The sequence below is a fragment of the Jaculus jaculus genome, chromosome 11 (assembly GCF_020740685.1).
Source record: "Jaculus jaculus isolate mJacJac1 chromosome 11, mJacJac1.mat.Y.cur, whole genome shotgun sequence".
NCBI classification, from domain to species: domain Eukaryota; kingdom Metazoa; phylum Chordata; class Mammalia; order Rodentia; family Dipodidae; genus Jaculus; species Jaculus jaculus.
This window is the reverse complement of record NC_059112.1, coordinates 59057119-59075171: the sequence shown is the minus strand read 5'-3', so window position 1 is coordinate 59075171 and position 18053 is coordinate 59057119. Positions and strand designations below refer to the sequence as shown.

Below are 18053 nucleotides of genomic sequence, written 5' to 3'. Positions count from 1 at the left end.
AACTTTCATTATAGCTGGATATAAAAGGTCACAAATCTATTATACTTTCATATATCAACAGAGCTAGCATTATACAAGTCTTAGAGAAAACCATTTATAACAGCAACAAAATTACATAAGGCACATAGGAATAAATCTAACTAAGCAACTAACTTCATTAAAGACATTTATGAAGTCTGCTAAAAGAAAACAGCAAATGCTAGGGGCTGAAGTCATGGCTCAGCGGTTAAGGCACTTGCCTGCAACTCCTAATGACCCAGTTCCATTCCCCAGTATCACATAAAGACAGATGCACAAAGTAGTGCATGCATCTGGAGTTCTTTGCAGTGGCTGGAGGTTCTGGTATGCCCATTCTCTGTCTTCTCTGTCCTCTTTTCACTTCTCCTCTTCTCTCCTCCCCTCCCTCTCTGCTTGCCAATATATAAATTTAAAAAAAAAAAATTTAAAGCTGGGCATGGTGGCGCATGCCTTTAATTCCAGCACTCAGGAAGCAGAGGTAGGAGAATCATTGTGAGTTTGAGACCATCCTGAAACTACATGGTGAATTCCAGGTCAGCCTGGGCTAGAATAAGACTCTACCTTAAAAAAAAATAAATAAATAAATAAATAAACAGCAAAAACTAAAACACAGACAGAACCTGTTTTAACAGATAGGAAAATTTGATAACCTGAACTCAATGATTCTCCCAAATTCACCTGAAAACTAAACTGCAATTGCGATGAAACTGCAATCACATCTCACGGAATCTATAAACAAAGCACAGCCTCTATATAAAAGAGCCAGGCACTAGCACAGTCAAGAGAAATCAAGAGGACTTGACCAAGCAGACACTAGTTGTTAGTGAAGGAGAATAGGAGAAAGGTAGCTTTTTAAAAAATTTTTTTGTTCATTTTTTTTATTTGAGAGTGAGAGAGAGAGGCAGATAGAGAGAGAGAGAATGGGGGCGCCAGGGCTTCTAGCCACTGCAAATGAACTCCAGATGCGTGCGCCCCCTTGTGCATCTGGCTAACGTGGGTCCTGGGGAATCGAGCCTTGAACCAGGGTCCTCAGGCTTCACAGGCAAGCGCTTAACCGCTAAGCCATCTCTCCAGCCCAGAAAGGTAGCTTTTTTAAGGCAGTTTCAGTTAGAAATTGAGGCCCAGAAAGAACAGGAGATGCCACCCCACATGCCACCTTACCCTGGCACAAGAATGGCACTCTTGGTAGGAATGGAACTCGTGTCTGACAGAGACTGATCTGCAGTGCCTCCTACTGCCTACAGTCTAACACACTACCTAGACAGCCATGTGGCTAATTTGAAGCTAAGAATTCCAGGCAACTAAAGACAGGGTGAATGGGAGGTGGGGGGAACATGACAGAGACTAGGGGAGGGCATTGTGACCCCCACCATCAGCACAGGGAGAACAACCAGCCAGGAGAAAGAGATAACCCAGAAAAACATGAGCAAGGGGTTTGAGCAGTCACACCAACAAGGGGGGAAACCAAACCTTTATAACCTTCAGTTTGTAGAGGATACAAACTGAAGCCACAGGGAGACAGCAGGCACAAATGCTAGGACATGCCTGTCTAGAAATAAGAACACAGTACTAGTAATATAACAGCTGAGGGTGGTACATTCACACAGTACAACACTGCACAGAGGATAACGTGAGGAAAGCTTTGAATCACACTCAACATCAAGTAGCACACTGCTTTGAAGGCATTTCTACACAGCGGAAGGGCAGCGCATCACCCAAGCCAAGGGCTCAGGCTCAAGCTCTCCTGTTCTACCAGGAATCTGAACAGTTTGTCCCTCCTGAAAGCCAGACAAAGCAGAGACCAGAAGGCATGCCCTCCTGAGTCTTTTCTACCTCTAAGGACCCCTTCTGGTCGTCCAGGTCAGCATCCACCTGGCAGCACAGTCCACAGTTCAGACACTGTCCCGAAGGCCAGCACAAATTCTGCAGTAACAAATCAGCTCGGGTCCGTGGTCCAGATGAATACCCCAGCCCCAGTGCTGCTGGGGCCTCAGAGACATCAATGCATAATCAGGGCTGGACAAAGCATCACCTATCCAAGCCCAGCTACAGAAGCTAGTCCTTTACTTCCATGGCCCAGGGGGACAAGGGCCTCTGCCTATCCAGACTTGGAGTGGAGATGAGGGCAAGGCAGTTCTAGAGTTCTCAGTTTACACAGATAACAGGCCAACACTATCCTGCTCAAGGAGGCTGACAGCATGAAGCATTACTTAAGTGTGATTTTTTTGTAGAAAGTATCAGGAGAAAACACTCAGGATCAATTGTGACACTGTGGGGGTGCCAGAGTAGGCAGTTAGATTAATTAGGCAGGACCAAGGTAGCCAGCCCTCAAAGAGAAACTCTCCTCATTTCTATCTCAGCTTGCCCCACCTGCACCAGTCCTGGGATTCAGTGTTTGCCCATCTCACCCAATTAGATCTCTCTCAAGTGTGCACCCTGCCCAGGATTTCTCCTCTAAGCCAAGGCTGATTGGCCAGGACAGCTGGTGTAGGTGTGTCCTATGTCCCCCAGGATCCACGGAGAGAGTGGGCTAGGAGAAGACATCCAAAAGTCCTCTTGGGGCCCAAGAAAGTCTCATACCTGAAAGAACAGGCTATATACCAGTGTGGCTGAGTAGCAGCTGGACCAGGGCTGTGTGGGCCAAGGACAATGCTATGGACATGCCATCGGTGTCTGCTCAGGCTGCCACAGCACCGGGCAGTATGAACAGCAGACATATTTCCTCAGAGCCCTGGAGCTGGAGTGCCAGACTCGAAAGGGGAATGATGGCTCCTCCTGATGCCTCTTCCCTTGGGTATTGTCTCCCTGTGTCCTCACAGTTGTCCCTTCCCTCTGTGTGTGCTTCCTGATCCTTTCCGTATTAGAACACTAGTCACATTGGATTAGGGCTCACCCTGAGTGACTTCATTTTAATCTTTTACCTCTACAAAGGCCTGTCTCCAATCTCCTGGGGTTAGAATTGAACATAAGGATATCGGGAACATAGCTCAATCTGTGCTCGATAGTATCCCCTTGGGATTGATTGAGGCCTGTTCCTGGAAATTGCCGTAATCAGAGGCCTGAAGGATTGCTTGGCTTATAACAAGTGACAGACACATGAGCTACATCAGGAGCATGGGGTCAGCACAGAGTTAAGACATCATGGCTGAGAGGTGGTGATGATGGTGGTGATGAGGTGGAGGTTCTACTCTGTGGTATTACAGCAGTCATTACTGGAGTGTCTCCACTATCCATTGAAACCATGGGGATGGACATTATGAAACACCTACATGGGGCATAGACATGATGGGAGAAGGTGTTACAGATATCATTGACTGGAAAAATAAGCCAATTTGACTACTTGCAAATGACTGAATTAAAATAGGATTAAACATAATTTAGATTTAAGGTTAGGAAATCAAATTGAACTATATAAAATGCAGGTACATTTTAAAGTTAAATTCCTTGCTCACCTGAGTTAATTGTGTTTTGTGTTGGTTGGGGATGCAGCAAGAGAATGAGTTGTTTTGTCCCTTTGTCACTGTTGGGGAAGGGACAGTGGTTGTTTCAGGAGGTGTGGGTTGAATGCCTTGTGAGGTAGGGCAGTATATGACTGATGAGGGACACACCCTAAGTGTTGTAGTGAACAAGGCACCTAACAAAAAGCAGCTGCTGAGAGGAAAGGGTTTATTTTAGCTTACAGTCTTGAGGGGAAGCTTCATGATGGTAAGGGAAAGCATGGCACGAGCAGAGAATGAACATCACCTGTCACAACAGGTGGACAACAGCAGCAAGAGAGTGAAACAAACTAACACTGATATAGTAGACTGCCTCAGGTTGCTGATCTAAACTTCCAAACCAGGCACAGTTATGGAGGAAGGAATCTATTGAAGATAGAGGGGAAGTTCCATAATGGTAGAAGAAGCCAGCCTGTTTTAACAGGTCAAGCAAAGAGGGAAACCAACACCATCACCAGCACAAGCAGGCACACTTCAGAAACTCTAGGCAGAACTCAGGCAGTCTGCATATCTTTAGACTGGAATTCCAAATCTACCACTACACCTTAGGGCTGGACCCTAAAATGTACCAAATGACATCTCCTCCAGCCAGGTGGCTGCAAATCTAAACTACAAACTTTAATAAAAGCCTGAATATATTGGGGCCATCCATTTAACCTACCACATTCCACCTCTGGCCTCCAATAGATTAATCTCACATTATCAATTGTATTCAGGGTTTGGAGAGATGGCCTCGTGGTTTAGGTGCTTGCCTGCAAAGCCTTGGGACCTAGGTTTGATTTTCCAGATCCCATGTTAGCCAGATGCACAAAGGTGAGGCAAGCACAAGGTTGCACTTGCCCACTAGGTGGTGCAAACATCTGGAGTTCAATTGCAAAGGCTGAGGCCCTGGTGCACCAATTTTCTCAATCTTTCTAAAAAAAAATTAATTAGATTCAGTCCAATTTCAAAAGTCCTCATAGTCTTTACCAACGAAGGTAGCTTCAAAGTCCCAAGTCTCATCTGAGATTTAAGATCATCTCTTAAGTCCTGTAAAATCTCAAACAAGTTACATACTTTCAACATATAAAGGTACAGAGTAAACACTTCCAACTGTTATAAGACATAGCAAGGAGAGACTGGAACAATGCAAACTCAATAACCATCAAGAAAACATCAACTTCTGCAGTTCAAGTCCAATATTATAACCAGTGACTGAAAGTCTCCGGATTTTCCAATTCCGCCCCTCCAGCTGGGCTGAGTAGCCAGGGAAAATTTTCATCCCTAGCCAACAGCTGCCATGGTAGCCCTTACACAATCCTGGTATATCTGAACATCCTTGGGTTTCCATGCAACCCACGATCCATCTTCCAAAGGCTCCACCAGCCTCTTTATGAGGGTCATTATGCCCTGCCTCATGTTACGTCTCAGTAGTGGCTCCTGAAACCATGTGCAATTCATGACCACTCCACACATTTTTTTTTTTTTTGAGGCAACCTTTTGAGTCTGGCCTTTTTTTTTTTTTTTTAATGTGTGTGTATGTGTATGAGAGAGAGAGAGAGAGGGAGGGAGGGAGGGAGAGAATTGGCAGGCCAGGGCCTGTAGCCATTGCAGTTGAACTCCAGATGTATGTGTCAACTTGTGTGTCTGGCTTACATGGGACCTGGAGAGTCGAACATGGGTCCTTAGGCTTCACAGGCAAGTGCCTTAAACCCTAAGTCATTTCTCCAGCCGCCCACACATTTTTCATGCTTCCAAAACCAATACCAGTATGCAGGACACAAGCCATACTCATTTTTATGGGGGGGGAGGGTTTGAGGTAGGGACTCAGTCTGGCCCAGGCTGACCTGGAATTCACATGCAGTCTTAGGGTGACCTCAGATTAATGGTGATCCTTCTACCTCTGCCTCCCAAATGCTGGGATTAAAGGTGTGCACCACCATGCCCAGCACAGGCCATATTCTTAATTAATTCAGGGAGAAATAAATTGTAACCTTGAAAATCAGGTTCCTTGCCAGTCAACTCTTTCCAAAAGAATTTGCATTTCTATCAGTCTTTCCTCAAGATCCTCTCCATTGTTTTAATGTAAAGCAGTTGGGTTATCTTCTTTAATATTGCTAATATGGGGCTGGAGAGATGGCTCAGCGGTTAAGCGCTTGCCTGTGAAGCCTAAGGACCCTGGTTCGAGGCTTGGTTCCCCAGGTCCCACGTTAGCCAGATGCACAAGGGGGCGCACGCATCTGGAGTTCGTTTGCAGAGGCTGGAAGCCCTGGTGCGCCCATTCTCTCTCTCTCCCTCTATCTGTCTTTCTCTCTGTCTCTGTCGCTCTCAAATAAATAAATAAATAAAAATTTAAAAAAATAGTTATAATATTGCTAATATGTTTGCCAATAGCAGCTTCATCAACCTAAAATCTCAGTGTCTTGCTTGAGATTTTCCCAACTTAAAATCTTAAATCTCTCAGTCTTTAGCCAAGTACACTAATCCGTTATAAATTTAACCTTGATCCAACTCTTTGGGCCTGGGCAGCAGAATGCAGCCAGCTGTTATGTCAGTAGCTCAGTTTCAACAAGCTTTTCTGCCATCTTTCCTTCCCCTTAGAAAGTTCATAAGCCAGGCCTCCAAGTTCATTTCTCTCTGCACTTAGCATTTTCAGACTCTCACAAGAATAGCCCACAATACTTTGCTTATTGCTCCAGAAGGCATCTTCAGTTGCAAGCATCAAGGCCCAAGGTCAGCCCGGGTTACATGAGACTCTGTCTCAAAAAAAAAAAGAACACAGAACAGAGTCATGAGACATGGACTTAGATCTTATAGCTGTCTTCATTTGGCATCAAGAGTACCCATGCCATTCCTAACGTACTTGATCTCATCTGGCCCAGCTAATGAAAGGCTCATCAGAGACCAAGCCAGGAGTTTGTCCATATATCTGTTAATATTTACACTGATAGCCAATATATTGTCCACTCGGTTCCTTATTTAGAAACCTGTAGTAGAATAAGTCCTTCTTCTTCTGTTTACAATTTGTTTGCACAGGTTCAACTTTTGATTCTCCAGCGCTCAGCACCTTTCTATGTAGGACATCTTCATGCTCATTCTGGCCTCCCGGGCCCTTAGCTCTGGGAAATGCTATTACAGACGAGGCTACTAGAATTTTTTCTGTGGAAGAAGCTATTAATGCTCATAAGGTCATCATCTAAATGCTAATACTCTACGTCTTAAATATAAAACAAGCTTGTGAACAAGCACGACAGATAGTTAAAAGTTGTCAACAATGTCTCACATTTTTAACCTGTGCCACACCATGGTGTCAGTCCTCAAGGTTTGACTCCTGGCCATTTATGGCAAATGGATATAACTCATGTTCCTGAGTTTGGAAAAATGAAATTTGTACATGTTTCTACTGACACTTATTCTTGTTTCATTTGTGCTTCTGCTCAAACGGAAGAAGCTACTAAACATGTTATTGCTCATTGTCTTCATTCTTTTAATATTTTAGGAGTCCTAAACAACTGAAAACAGATAATGGTCCAGGATATACAAGTACAGGATTTAAGCACTTGTGTTCTTCTTTTAACATTGAGCATGTTACTGCATTCCTTATAACCCCCAAGGGCAAGGTATCATTGAATGAATGAGCAAATGGAACATTAAAAATCTGGTTACAAAAAACTAAAATGGGGGAAATGACACAGGGATCAGTAACAAAATGGTTAAATCATACTTTATTTATTTTAAATTTTTTTACTTTTGGATGCAAAAGGGTTTTCTGCCGCTAACCGTTTTTGGCATGCAAAAACCAAGACTAATTATGCTAAAGTAATGTGAAAAGACCCAATGACTAACAAATGGAGTGGACCCAACCCTGTAATAATATGGGGACAAGGATCTGTTTGTATTTTTTCACAGAAAGAAAATGGAGCTAGATGGTTGCCAGAACGTTTGGACCTGTATGCAGGCCATGAGATCAAACAAGAGGACACTGCTGATCCTGATGATATGGTGTCATGTACGTCTTGCTTACAGTGAAGTCTACTGGACTGTCCTCAGGATTGTGGTGGTCAGACAATGGACATCAGCAAACTTACATGTGGAAAACTGCTGCTGCTATGGGAGGTATCAAGGTTACATCTGCCAAAAATAATTCAAATACTCTTCCAAAGGGAACTGTTATGGCCTGTGTTACACCACCTTATTCCCTGATGTTAGGAAATATAAATATTACTTGGTATCATGGGTCTGAAGGAATGTTTAATGTTACTGTGATAATTGTAGTCTGTCTAATTGTGTTTCTCATGATTCTGAAAATGTAGTGATTGTCAAACAACCTGCATTTGTTATGATTCCTGTTAATCTTTCAAAGCCTTGGTATTCTGACAAGAGTATTCAAATTCTAGATGAGGTTAAAAATAGTTTAAGTAGACAAAAGAGAATTGTAGGTCTAAGTTCCTGGATAGGCAGCTTTACAGCTGTGGGAGCTTGCCTTCTGCTTCTCTTATGCCTATTGACTATTTTCTTCAAGTGTCTAATGAAGTCTACTATGAATGTTCGCGCAAAGGTCCGAGGTGTGCACTATAGAACACGTCCTTGGCTCCTTCAGACCTTATACTAATTCTCCCTGAATTTATTCGGCTGGTAGCCAGAGACAGATAAGATCAGGGGAGGAGGCATCCAACCTAAGACAGCACATATTGAAAGATAATACATTTGTCCAATGATGGACTCCCCTCCTTTAGGAGCCGCATAGGATTCAGACCTATGCATGTTGGCTCACAATAAAGTAAGTACGATATGGGCACCAACATGGGTGCAAGGCAAAGCACCGCAAGGGAATGTCCCTTTCTGACCGCTTCTGAATTCCCTGAGTGAAAAACCTGACTTGCATGGAGGTTGGTACCACACCTATTATGATCACAAAGGCCCTGCCTCCCCTCCCCAAAAGGTACCAAGGGCCAAGATTGTGGGATGAAAAAAATGACAGCCCATGGGAGGAGTCAGGTCAATACTCCCCCAGTTAGTAAGAGCCCACCACTGAATAGTGGGTCTCCCCCTCTTTTGTATAAAAGAAGGGAGGAGATGTTGGGAGCCGCAGCTGCTTGTTGACCTTGGGAGCTAAGGATGTCCTTCTGCCCCTGACAACCTAAGACAGGCACAGTCGCTTCTTTTAATAAATAAAGAAGGGGGAGATGTCAGGAGCTACAGGTGGTCTTTAATCTCTTAACACAAAGGCCTTATCCTACAGCCCAGGTGAGATGACAGCAGGCATTATTTAACATAAGGCATAGGCATCTGAGTTCTATCTTCCATATATAAGCTTGTATCTGCCTGAATAAACCTGAGCCTTGATCAGAACTTGTCTTGGTTCCATTCCTTGTGTTCTTATCTCAGATTCATTCCCACTCCCTCCTTTGGGATCTGTTTCGACCTTTGTGCTGCAGGCTGGCACACTATACAAGAATAGTCTTTCTTCAGGGCAACACATGGCCCTAATCAGCCCAAAGGCCAGCAGCTACCCACCACCTGGCCATGGCAAGTATCTAGACATCTATAGACCTATGCTTCCTTGTCAGGAAGATGGAAATGAAGGCACCTGTTGATGGTGTACAAAATTCCCACCCAGGGCACATCAGAACTGTGTAGTCCATAAAGCACAAGTGCTGGTATTGGGTCAAATCAGTCCACAATGCAGTGAGCAGTGGGCCATTAAGCCCACAGTGAAGATGCCGCAGTTCTGCACAAACACTCAGTCCTCCCTTACACTCTCATTCTCAGTGCACCTGTGCCCAACTGGGAGCATTAAAAAAAGTCCCACCAGAGGAATGCTCAGCACTGAAATATCTCAATCACACCTTCCATGGCTCAGGGTCCATTGCAGAAAAGGTGGTGGAAAGAATGTAAGAGCCAAAGGAAGGGTAGGACTCCATACAATGTACTCCTCCAGACACAAAATGGCCTGGACATCCATGACCTCACAGTGCCTGACACTACCTAGACAAGACCATCATAATAGGAAAAGATCAAGATATCAAAATAAAAGGGAGGGGAGGAGATATGATGGAGAATGGCATTTCAAAGGGGAAAGGTGGGGGGAGGGAGGATATTACCATGGGATATTGTTTACAATTATGGAAGTTGTCAATAAAAAAATAAAAATAGGGCTAGAGAGGTGGCTTAGCAGTTAAGCACTTGCCTGTTCAAGGGTCGATTCCCCAGGACCCATGTTAGCCAGATGCCCAAGGGGGTGCATGCATCTGGAGTTCGTTTGCACTGGCTGGAGGCCCTGGCGCACCCATTATCTCTCTCTCTCTCTCTCTCTCTCTCTCTCTCTCTCTCTCTCTCTCCCCCCTCCCTCCCTCCCTCTTTCTCTCTGTGTTACTCTCAAATAAATTTTAAAAAAATTAAATAAAATAAAAATATAAAAGTAAATTAATTATTTTTTTAAAAGGTCCCAGGCTCAGCTCATGACCCTGCTCATTCCCACCTGCTTAACTGTCTACACAGCACAAGCCACTTGAGGATCAATCAATCAATCCCTTTACTTGTAAACACATACTGTGATATGCTCTATCTCCAGGCATCCAAATCAGCATCATGTTCCACAGTAAATTACTTCATCATAACAGGAACACCCAGTCATAGAGAACCTTCGGAAGGTTTGGAAGGGATACAAGAACCAAAATAGTCAGTCTCTTTCTCTCTCTCTTTCAAATAAATAAATAAATAAATTTTTTAAGTATAAAAGAAAAGGGCTATAAGGATGGCTTAGCAGTTAAGGCACTTGCCTGCAAAGCCAAAGGACCCAGGTTTGATTCCCCAGGACTCACACAAGACAGATACACAAGGTGGCACATGAGTCTGGAGTTCGTTTGCAGCAGCTGGAGGCCCCAGCATGCCCATTCTCTGTCCTCACCCCCCAATCTATCTCTCAAATATATATATATATATATATTTTAAGTATAAAAAAAAAGAACCAAAGTAGAGTCAGGCATGATGGTGCATGCCTTTAATGCCAGCACTCTAGAGGCACAGTTTTCGAGGCCAGCCTGAGACTACACAGTGAATTACAGACAGTTTGGTCTACAGGAAGACCCTACCTTCAAAAGCAACAAAAACAAAAATTAAAAAAGCAACAAAAATAAAAATTAAAAAAGCAACAAAATAGGTCCAAGAATTTCTGAGAACAATTTTACAGATATGAGGAGGCAAGTGTCAAACTGACCCTTGCTGTGGCCAGCACACCCTCATCCCAAACAGCATGGTTGGACCCCATAGATCATATCACCTTCTGCTACATACAGTCCTGGGAGGAAAAGAGCAAGGGCTTCGTTTTCCCATATTTTCCTCTCATACTTTAAACTTAGCTCCTAGGAAAAGGCAAAGGCCCCCAGGGTTCCTGACCACTGTCAGATCTACTTCTCAGGGGCAATCCTGCTCAGCAAGGACTTTATCAGCAGCAGATAAGGAGCTAGACAGAACCAGCAGCCCAAGAATTTGCCAGGGAAGTCCCCAAAAGTGAGCCCAGCTCACATTGCTCTCCAAACCTCAGACACTGAGATGACACCTCTGAGATCAGAAATAAAACAGACTTCAAAAGGGCTGTAGGAAAGGGACCTCTAAGTCATTGCTGTAGGCAGGAGCAGGGAAGGGGAAAGCTTTCCCCTAGGCTTCCCCCTACCTAGGCTGTGAGAAGTGACCTTCTCACTGTGACCTATCCAGCTCAGATGTCCTACCATATGCCACAGCACAGGACAGAGCAGACCTGCTGTAATAGCTTGTAGAGGCCACAGGACCAGCCAGTGGGAGCCAGGCTGTGAGTGGTAACTGGTCAAGTTACAAAGTCTGGCTTGTTCATCCTAAAATCCCCTCAGCAGGCTTACCTTCTTCTCCTCTTTGGTTTTTCTAACATTCCGATGGGGTCCAAAAATGTTTTGCATCCCAAAAGCCTTCCTGGACCAGTCCCTCTTCTGGGCACTAAGTGGGGCCTGCACAAAACTTCCCTCTACCCGGTAGCGGTCCGCAGGAATCTTGCTCATGGGAGGGGGAAGTGTGCTGCAGTTGACACTGGACCACCCATCAGTGGAGTCTGTGTATGACTCCTGGTCACTGGCATGTCCACACTGCCAATCCTGGAGCACATGGACTGGAAGCCATCTCTGGTTGAAACCACAGCCAGAGCCTGTGATGCCCCTCTTGGGATTGGGGGCAGAGCTCCGTAAAGAGGCTGGGGGAACCTCCACATGAGAGGCTAGTCCTGAATGTTTGTTTAAGTCCCGGAACCTGTCTGACTGGAGACTGGTGTCAAATGGGGAGCCCACCTCGGGGTCATGGCAGAAGGCCCCATTCCAAGGTGAGCCCCAGGACTGCAAGCCCCTCCCACTAGCACCTTCCCGTCCTGGGCTGCTGCCCTGGCCGTGTCTGCTCGGGCCCCCACCCAGGTCAACCACAAGCACCCTGTTGTTCTTCTCTTCCTGGTTGAAGTTCCCAATGCCACTGTCACTGTTGCTGCTGGTGCTGTTGTTCTGGTGTGCATCAGCGTCCCCGTCCAGGAAGGCACGAGCCCGAACCCCTTCGATCAACTCGCCCATGTCTCTGTACAGAACAGAGATGAACTGTAGCACGGGGAGTGAGGATGCTGGGAATTCCAAGCAGCCGCTGGTGTCAGGGTCAGCTGTGCACGCAAACCCGAACCGTCGTGCGATGCCTTGGTGAATCTTATGATGAAATAAGTCTGGGTCCACCATGAACACATGGCAAGATGTCCGCAAAGCACCTTCATCCTCCTGCGCCAGGCTCCCATCGTCACTGGTCTGCATGGTCACCAGCCCAAAGAAGCGCCTGTCATCGGGACACACAGCACTGAATGCCAGCTTCTCAGCAGGGTACCTGGCTACCACCCCAGCCTTGTCGGTGCACAGTTGCACACAGTCATGCATGACCTTCATAGTCACCAGGGAGTGGATCTTTTGTTCAGCTCGGAGGCGTCGCATGCACCCGCGGATGGCTTGTAAACTGTCGTGCTCCAAGTTGGAACTTGTAGAGGGAAGCTCAATGGAGCCCAAGTAGCCCACCACCATGGCAACATTTAAAATATTTGCATCTAGTCCAAAGTCGTCATGATTGTCCAGCCCCACACTGAACACAGAATCATCATTAGTAACTTTTGAGATCTCCTCCTTAGAGAGCATACTGGGAAGCAGAGGACACAGACTGTCCTGGGCAACATCAAGTCGCATAGCGGCCGACTCTGACAGTGACCTCTGCTTCAGCTTCGGAGGCTCGGACCCACTCGCACCAAGACTTGGATTCTCAAAAATCATGCTGAAAATCCCACCAGACTGCACTTCTTCCACCACCTTCTCTGCCCTATTAATGCCCAGTGCTTTGGAATCAAGTTTGGGCCTCGGCCAGCCTTTCCCCTCATACAATCCGCCTTCTTCATCACTGGAACAGGACTCCACGCGGCCAAATCCCTCACTGACCACCATGTGCAGGACACCTGCACATTTTCCAATTAGTTTCACCACGTCTTCATGAGAGGCTTTCTTCACATTGATTTCATTGATGGCAAATATCTGGTCTCCAGCACGGAGGCCCACAAAATCGGCAGGACTTCCCCTCATGACACAGCTGAGCACACAGGGAGCCTGCCCCGAGAGGGTGAAGCCATAGCCAGCTCTGCCTCGGGCCACTTCCACACTCCGCACACGAGGGGGCCCCAAGCCTGATGGCCGCTGCCCTGGCTCCCCTGCCCTGTACATCCTGGTGAACCATCGGGACCATAAGCATGTCACACTACTCCAGGAGATTCATGTTTCCAGGAATGCTTGAAGCTACTGCATTTCTTCCTGAAACTATGTCCTAAGGAGGAAAAATAAAGAAATTGTTATTATAGATCCCATACCTCTGTCTCTTACTGGTATTACCTGACCCCTGAAGGTAATCCACAATAAAACTACCACAATCTCCGGTCGCCACTCAAACATTAGGTAAAGGGGAAGAGTCCACATGCAATGGCTCTCAGGCTCACAGTCCTCCAGTCAGGACGGAGATGGTCTCCCGGGATACTGTGATTTTCCCATAGGGTTTTCACAGAAGGCTGTTCACAGAGTAGCCCTGCAGCCCATCTAGATGGACAGAAGCTACAGGTGGAGTCCTAGGCTCCTTGAAGGCTCTGTGGAGCCCCTCACGGAGGTCCTGTGTGAAGAGAGGGCTCACTGCTCCCTTGGGGGTCAAAGGCCCTAAAGATCACTTTGTAGGAGGATCATCTGATATTCTCTCACATCCACGACCCTCCCACAATTTATTTGAACAAAGTTCTATGTGAGAAAAATACGTAATTGTGAAACAACCTCAATCAATAAACCATGGAGGTCACCCAACAAGAGATAAAAACAACCCATTGAGGAAGAGGTGGTGGAAAGAATGTAAGAGTCAAAGTAAGGGTAGAACTCCTTATGACGTGCTCCTCTACTCACAGAGTGGCCAGGATATCCATGACCTCACAGTACCTGACACTACTTACACAAGACCCTCATAATAGGAAAAGATCGTGACATCAAAAGAGAGAGAGGGAGGGGATATGATGGAGAGTGGAGTTGCAAAGAAAGTGGGGGAGGGAAGGAATCACCATGGGTTATGGAAGTTGTCAATAAAAACAATAATTTTTTTAAAACCCAAAAAATTTAAAAAGCAAAGAAATGTAATACTAATTTATTCAAGGAGGCATGACTTCATAAAGTACCAGCTGCTATTAAAAACTACCCCGGGTGGGGGAAATCACCCCAAGAAGCTGGGCCCAGTGACACATGCCTTCAGTCCTAGCACTCTGGAAGCAGACATAGGAGGATCGCCTTGAGTTTGAGGCCGCCCTAAGACTACACAGTGAATTCCAGGTCAGCATGAGCTACAGTGACCTTGAAACACACACACACACACACACACACAGAGAGAGAGAGAGAGAGAGAGAGAAGAAAACATCCCAGTGCCAGTGACCCACCAGGACTCCATGCAAAGGCATGCCCAGGCTAAGATGCATTACTGTGAAAGGACTCAAGGCTGAACCATCAGATGGGCACACTGCATGAGCATGAGTTTCTTGAGTAACATAGAACATACTTAACCCCCTCAGCAAGTTGCTGTGATAACATGTGAAATGATCCCACCTATGGCCAGTAGAGACTTGGTGTTCAGGGTTTTCACTGAAGGTCAATCACCCAAACACCCTCTGCCTAGCATGTACCAAAATTCCAGATCCCAGCATTCTGAACATAAGCCATGTCATCTACATAGCCAGCAGAGGCACAGGGAGTCCCTCCTGCCAGTCAGGAGGTGGGTACCATCCCCAACCCAGGTTCCATACCCAGCTGAGCCAACCCTGAATGTAGACCTGCCCTAGACCCTTTCAAGACCACCTTAAAAAGCACTTGGGAGGCTGAGACAGGAGGTTTGAGGCCAACCTAGACAACAATGTGAGCCCCTGTCTCAGAAACAAACAAACAAAAAAGATAGTATTAGGGGGCGCCGGGAGGCCCTAGCGGCTCCAGCTCCAGTGAGCAGGGCCCCCAACTGCTGCCCACGCTGGGGATGTACTGGGCCCAATGCGAGGCAGGACCAAGCAGCAGCCGGTTCCGCTTGGGGAGCAGATGGCCACTCCCCCGAGAAGAGGGATCCCACCAGCCTTCCCTGGGGTCAGGAGCCACCCGCCCACCCACCTGGAGCTCACCTGTCCCTCATGCCCTCAGCTGGGCTGGTCTCCCCAGCGGCTGTGCTGCGGACCTCGCTTTGGGCCATGACTGGATGTAATTGGTGATCACAGCTTCCCTCTATAAATTCTTGTCAACTCTTTGAGATTTGGACAAAAAATACCTGGTGTCATACCTAATGAAAATAATGGGCTTTCGGGAGGTAGTCCATCCAAGAAAAACAGACTTTCTTTGAAGTCTTTTCAGAAAAAGGAGACTAAGAGACCTTTAGATTTCACAGATTCTCAAGAAAAAGAAGAAAAAGCTTCTGAATATAGAGGATCTGAAATTGATCAAGTAGTCCCTGCAGCCCAGTCATCACCTATAAACTGTGAGAAGAGAGAAAACTTGCTACCGTTTGTAGGACTGAATAATCTTGGCAATACTTGCTATCTCAATAGTATTCTGCAGGTACTATATTTTTGTGCTGGTTTTAAATCTGGAGTGAAGCACTTATTTAATATTATTTCAAGGAAGAAAGAAGTTCTCAAGGATGAGGCTAATCAGAAAGATAAGGGAACCTGCAAAGAAGATCCTTTGGTAAGTTATGAATTTATATACAGTTTGCAGTTCAGTTGAACAGCTTCAGGCTAGTTTCCTCTTAAATCCAAAGAAACATATTGATGAACTCGCTACTCAGCCTAGATAACTGCTTAACACACTCAGGGAACTGAACCCTATGTATATGAAGGATATCTACAGCATGATGCATGAGAAGTATTACAGTGTATTTTGGGAAACATTCAAGAAACATGCCAACTCCTAAAAAAAGAAGTGACTATGGCAGAAGTATCTACTAAGGTAGAAGAAAAATTTGATGAGAAAGAGAAAATGAATGGTGTTGACAGCCTGGAGGCAGACAATATGAGAAATTCTGAGGACTATAAAGAAAAACTTCCCAAAGGGCACAGGAAAAGAAAAAGTGACACTGAATTTGGTAGCATGAAGAAGAAAAGTAAATTGTCCAAGGAATATTAGCCATTGGAAGAGAACCAGAGACAGACTAGGTCGAAAAGAAAAGCTGCTGGTGATACGTTAGAGATTCCTCCCAAAATAATCCCCAAGTGTGTTTCTGAAAATGAGAGTGCAAAATCCTCACAAAAGAAATCAAGAGTTAAAATAAATTGGTTAAAGTCCACAACAAAGCAACCCAGAATTCTTTCTAAATTCTGTAGTCTGGGAAAAAGAACCACAAACCCAGTATCCAAAAGACAATTTAAAGAAAATGAGTGTGACCTTGAAGAGGACTCAGAGAAGTATGAAAGTGACAGCTCACCTGATGGTTGTGGACTTGGGTCTCCTGCAAATGGCACAATGGAAAATAGTGATGAAGTTAAGCCTATAAACAGAGGTGCAGAGCAGATTGGTTTTGAGCTAGTGGAGAAATTGTTTCAAGGTCAGCTGGTATTAAGGACTCACTGTTTGGACTGTGAGAGTCTAACAGAAAGAAGAGAAGACTTTCAGGATATTAGTGTGCCCGTGCAAGAAGACGAGCCTTCCAAAGTGGAGGAGAGCTCTGAAATTTCTCCAGAGCCCAAAACAGAAACGAAGACCTTGTGATGGGCGATTTCACAGTTTGCTTCAGTGGAGAGAATTGTAGAAGATAAATATTTCTGTGAGAATTGTCATCATTATACTGAAGCTCAGCAAAGTGTGTTGTTTAATAAAATGCCTGAGATGGTGACTATTCACTTGAAGTGCTTTGCTGCTAGCGGCTTGGAGTTTGACTGCTATGGTGGTGGACTTTCCAAGATCAACACTCCTTTGTTGACACCCCCTAGACTGTCACTAGAAGAATGGAGCACAAAGCCAACAAATGACAGCTATGGACTGTTTGCTGTTGTGATGCACAGTGGCATTACAATTAGTAGTGGACATTACACTGCTTCTGTTAAAGTCACTGACATCAATGGTCTAGAACTAGACAAGGGCAATTTTGTGGTTGATCAGATGGGTGAAATAAGTAAGTCAGAACCACTGAATGAGGAAGAAGCAAAGGGTGTGGCTGAAAATTATGATGAAGTATCGATCAGAGTTGGTGGAAATGTCCAGCCTAGTAAAGTTTTGAACAAGAAAAACATAGAAGCTATTGGACTTCTTGGAGGACAGAAGAGCAAAGCAGATTACGAGCTATACAACAAAACATCTAATCCTGATAAGGCAGCCAGCACAGCATGTGCCGAGAATAGAAGTTCTGAAATGAATGATACAAATGAGACCCATTAATCTGGAAACAAGGAATCCAGTGACCCAGCAGGCATTCACATGAGTGGATTTGAGAACAAGATCTCATACATAGTACAGAGTTTAAAGGACTATGAGGGAAAGTGATTGCTTTTTGATGATTCGGAAGTGAAAGTGACTGAAGAGAAGGACTTTCTGAATTCTCTCCCCCTCTACATCTCCTACATCTACTCCTTACTTGCTATTTTATAAGAAATTATAGAGTGAGTATATTTTTACTGCGTATATATTAAACAGACTTGGACGAACATTGGTAAAGTTGATAACATTAAACAGTCTAGTTTTATCTTCTGAAGCTATTGGATATTATTGGTCTCTGTGAATTGAGTAATTGTGAATTACTCAAAACCATGTTAAATTTTTAGAAATCATTTTCCTTAGTAGAGACTAGTGATGGATTAGTTTCTGTGAACAAACTTGTATAGGTTCTTAATTGTCCAAAATGGAAGCAGTTAAACACATTTGGATTTATACCTATATCTTGTGTTTGCTTTTTAAAAATAAAGTGCTTGGGCTGGAGAGATGGCTTAGCGGTTAAGCGCTTGCCTGTGAAGCCTAAGGACCCCGGTTTGAG

General features: G+C 45.1%; 1 protein-coding gene and 1 pseudogene across 3 annotated transcripts in view; one reads left to right on the top strand and one right to left on the bottom strand.

Moving 5' to 3' along the window:
• Rgs12 (regulator of G protein signaling 12) overlaps nt 1-18053 on the bottom strand; it is a 174075-nt gene that overhangs the window by 124169 nt on the left and 31853 nt on the right. For all 3 annotated transcript variants that reach the window (XM_045161344.1, XM_045161346.1, XM_045161345.1), the window contains exon 2: nt 11372-13352. In XM_045161344.1, the coding sequence (XP_045017279.1) occupies nt 11372-13252 (1881 nt within the window). In that variant the 5' untranslated portion in view covers nt 13253-13352. The remainder of the gene's footprint in view (nt 1-11371; nt 13353-18053) is intronic.
• LOC101613143 lies at nt 15946-17689 on the top strand (annotated as a pseudogene).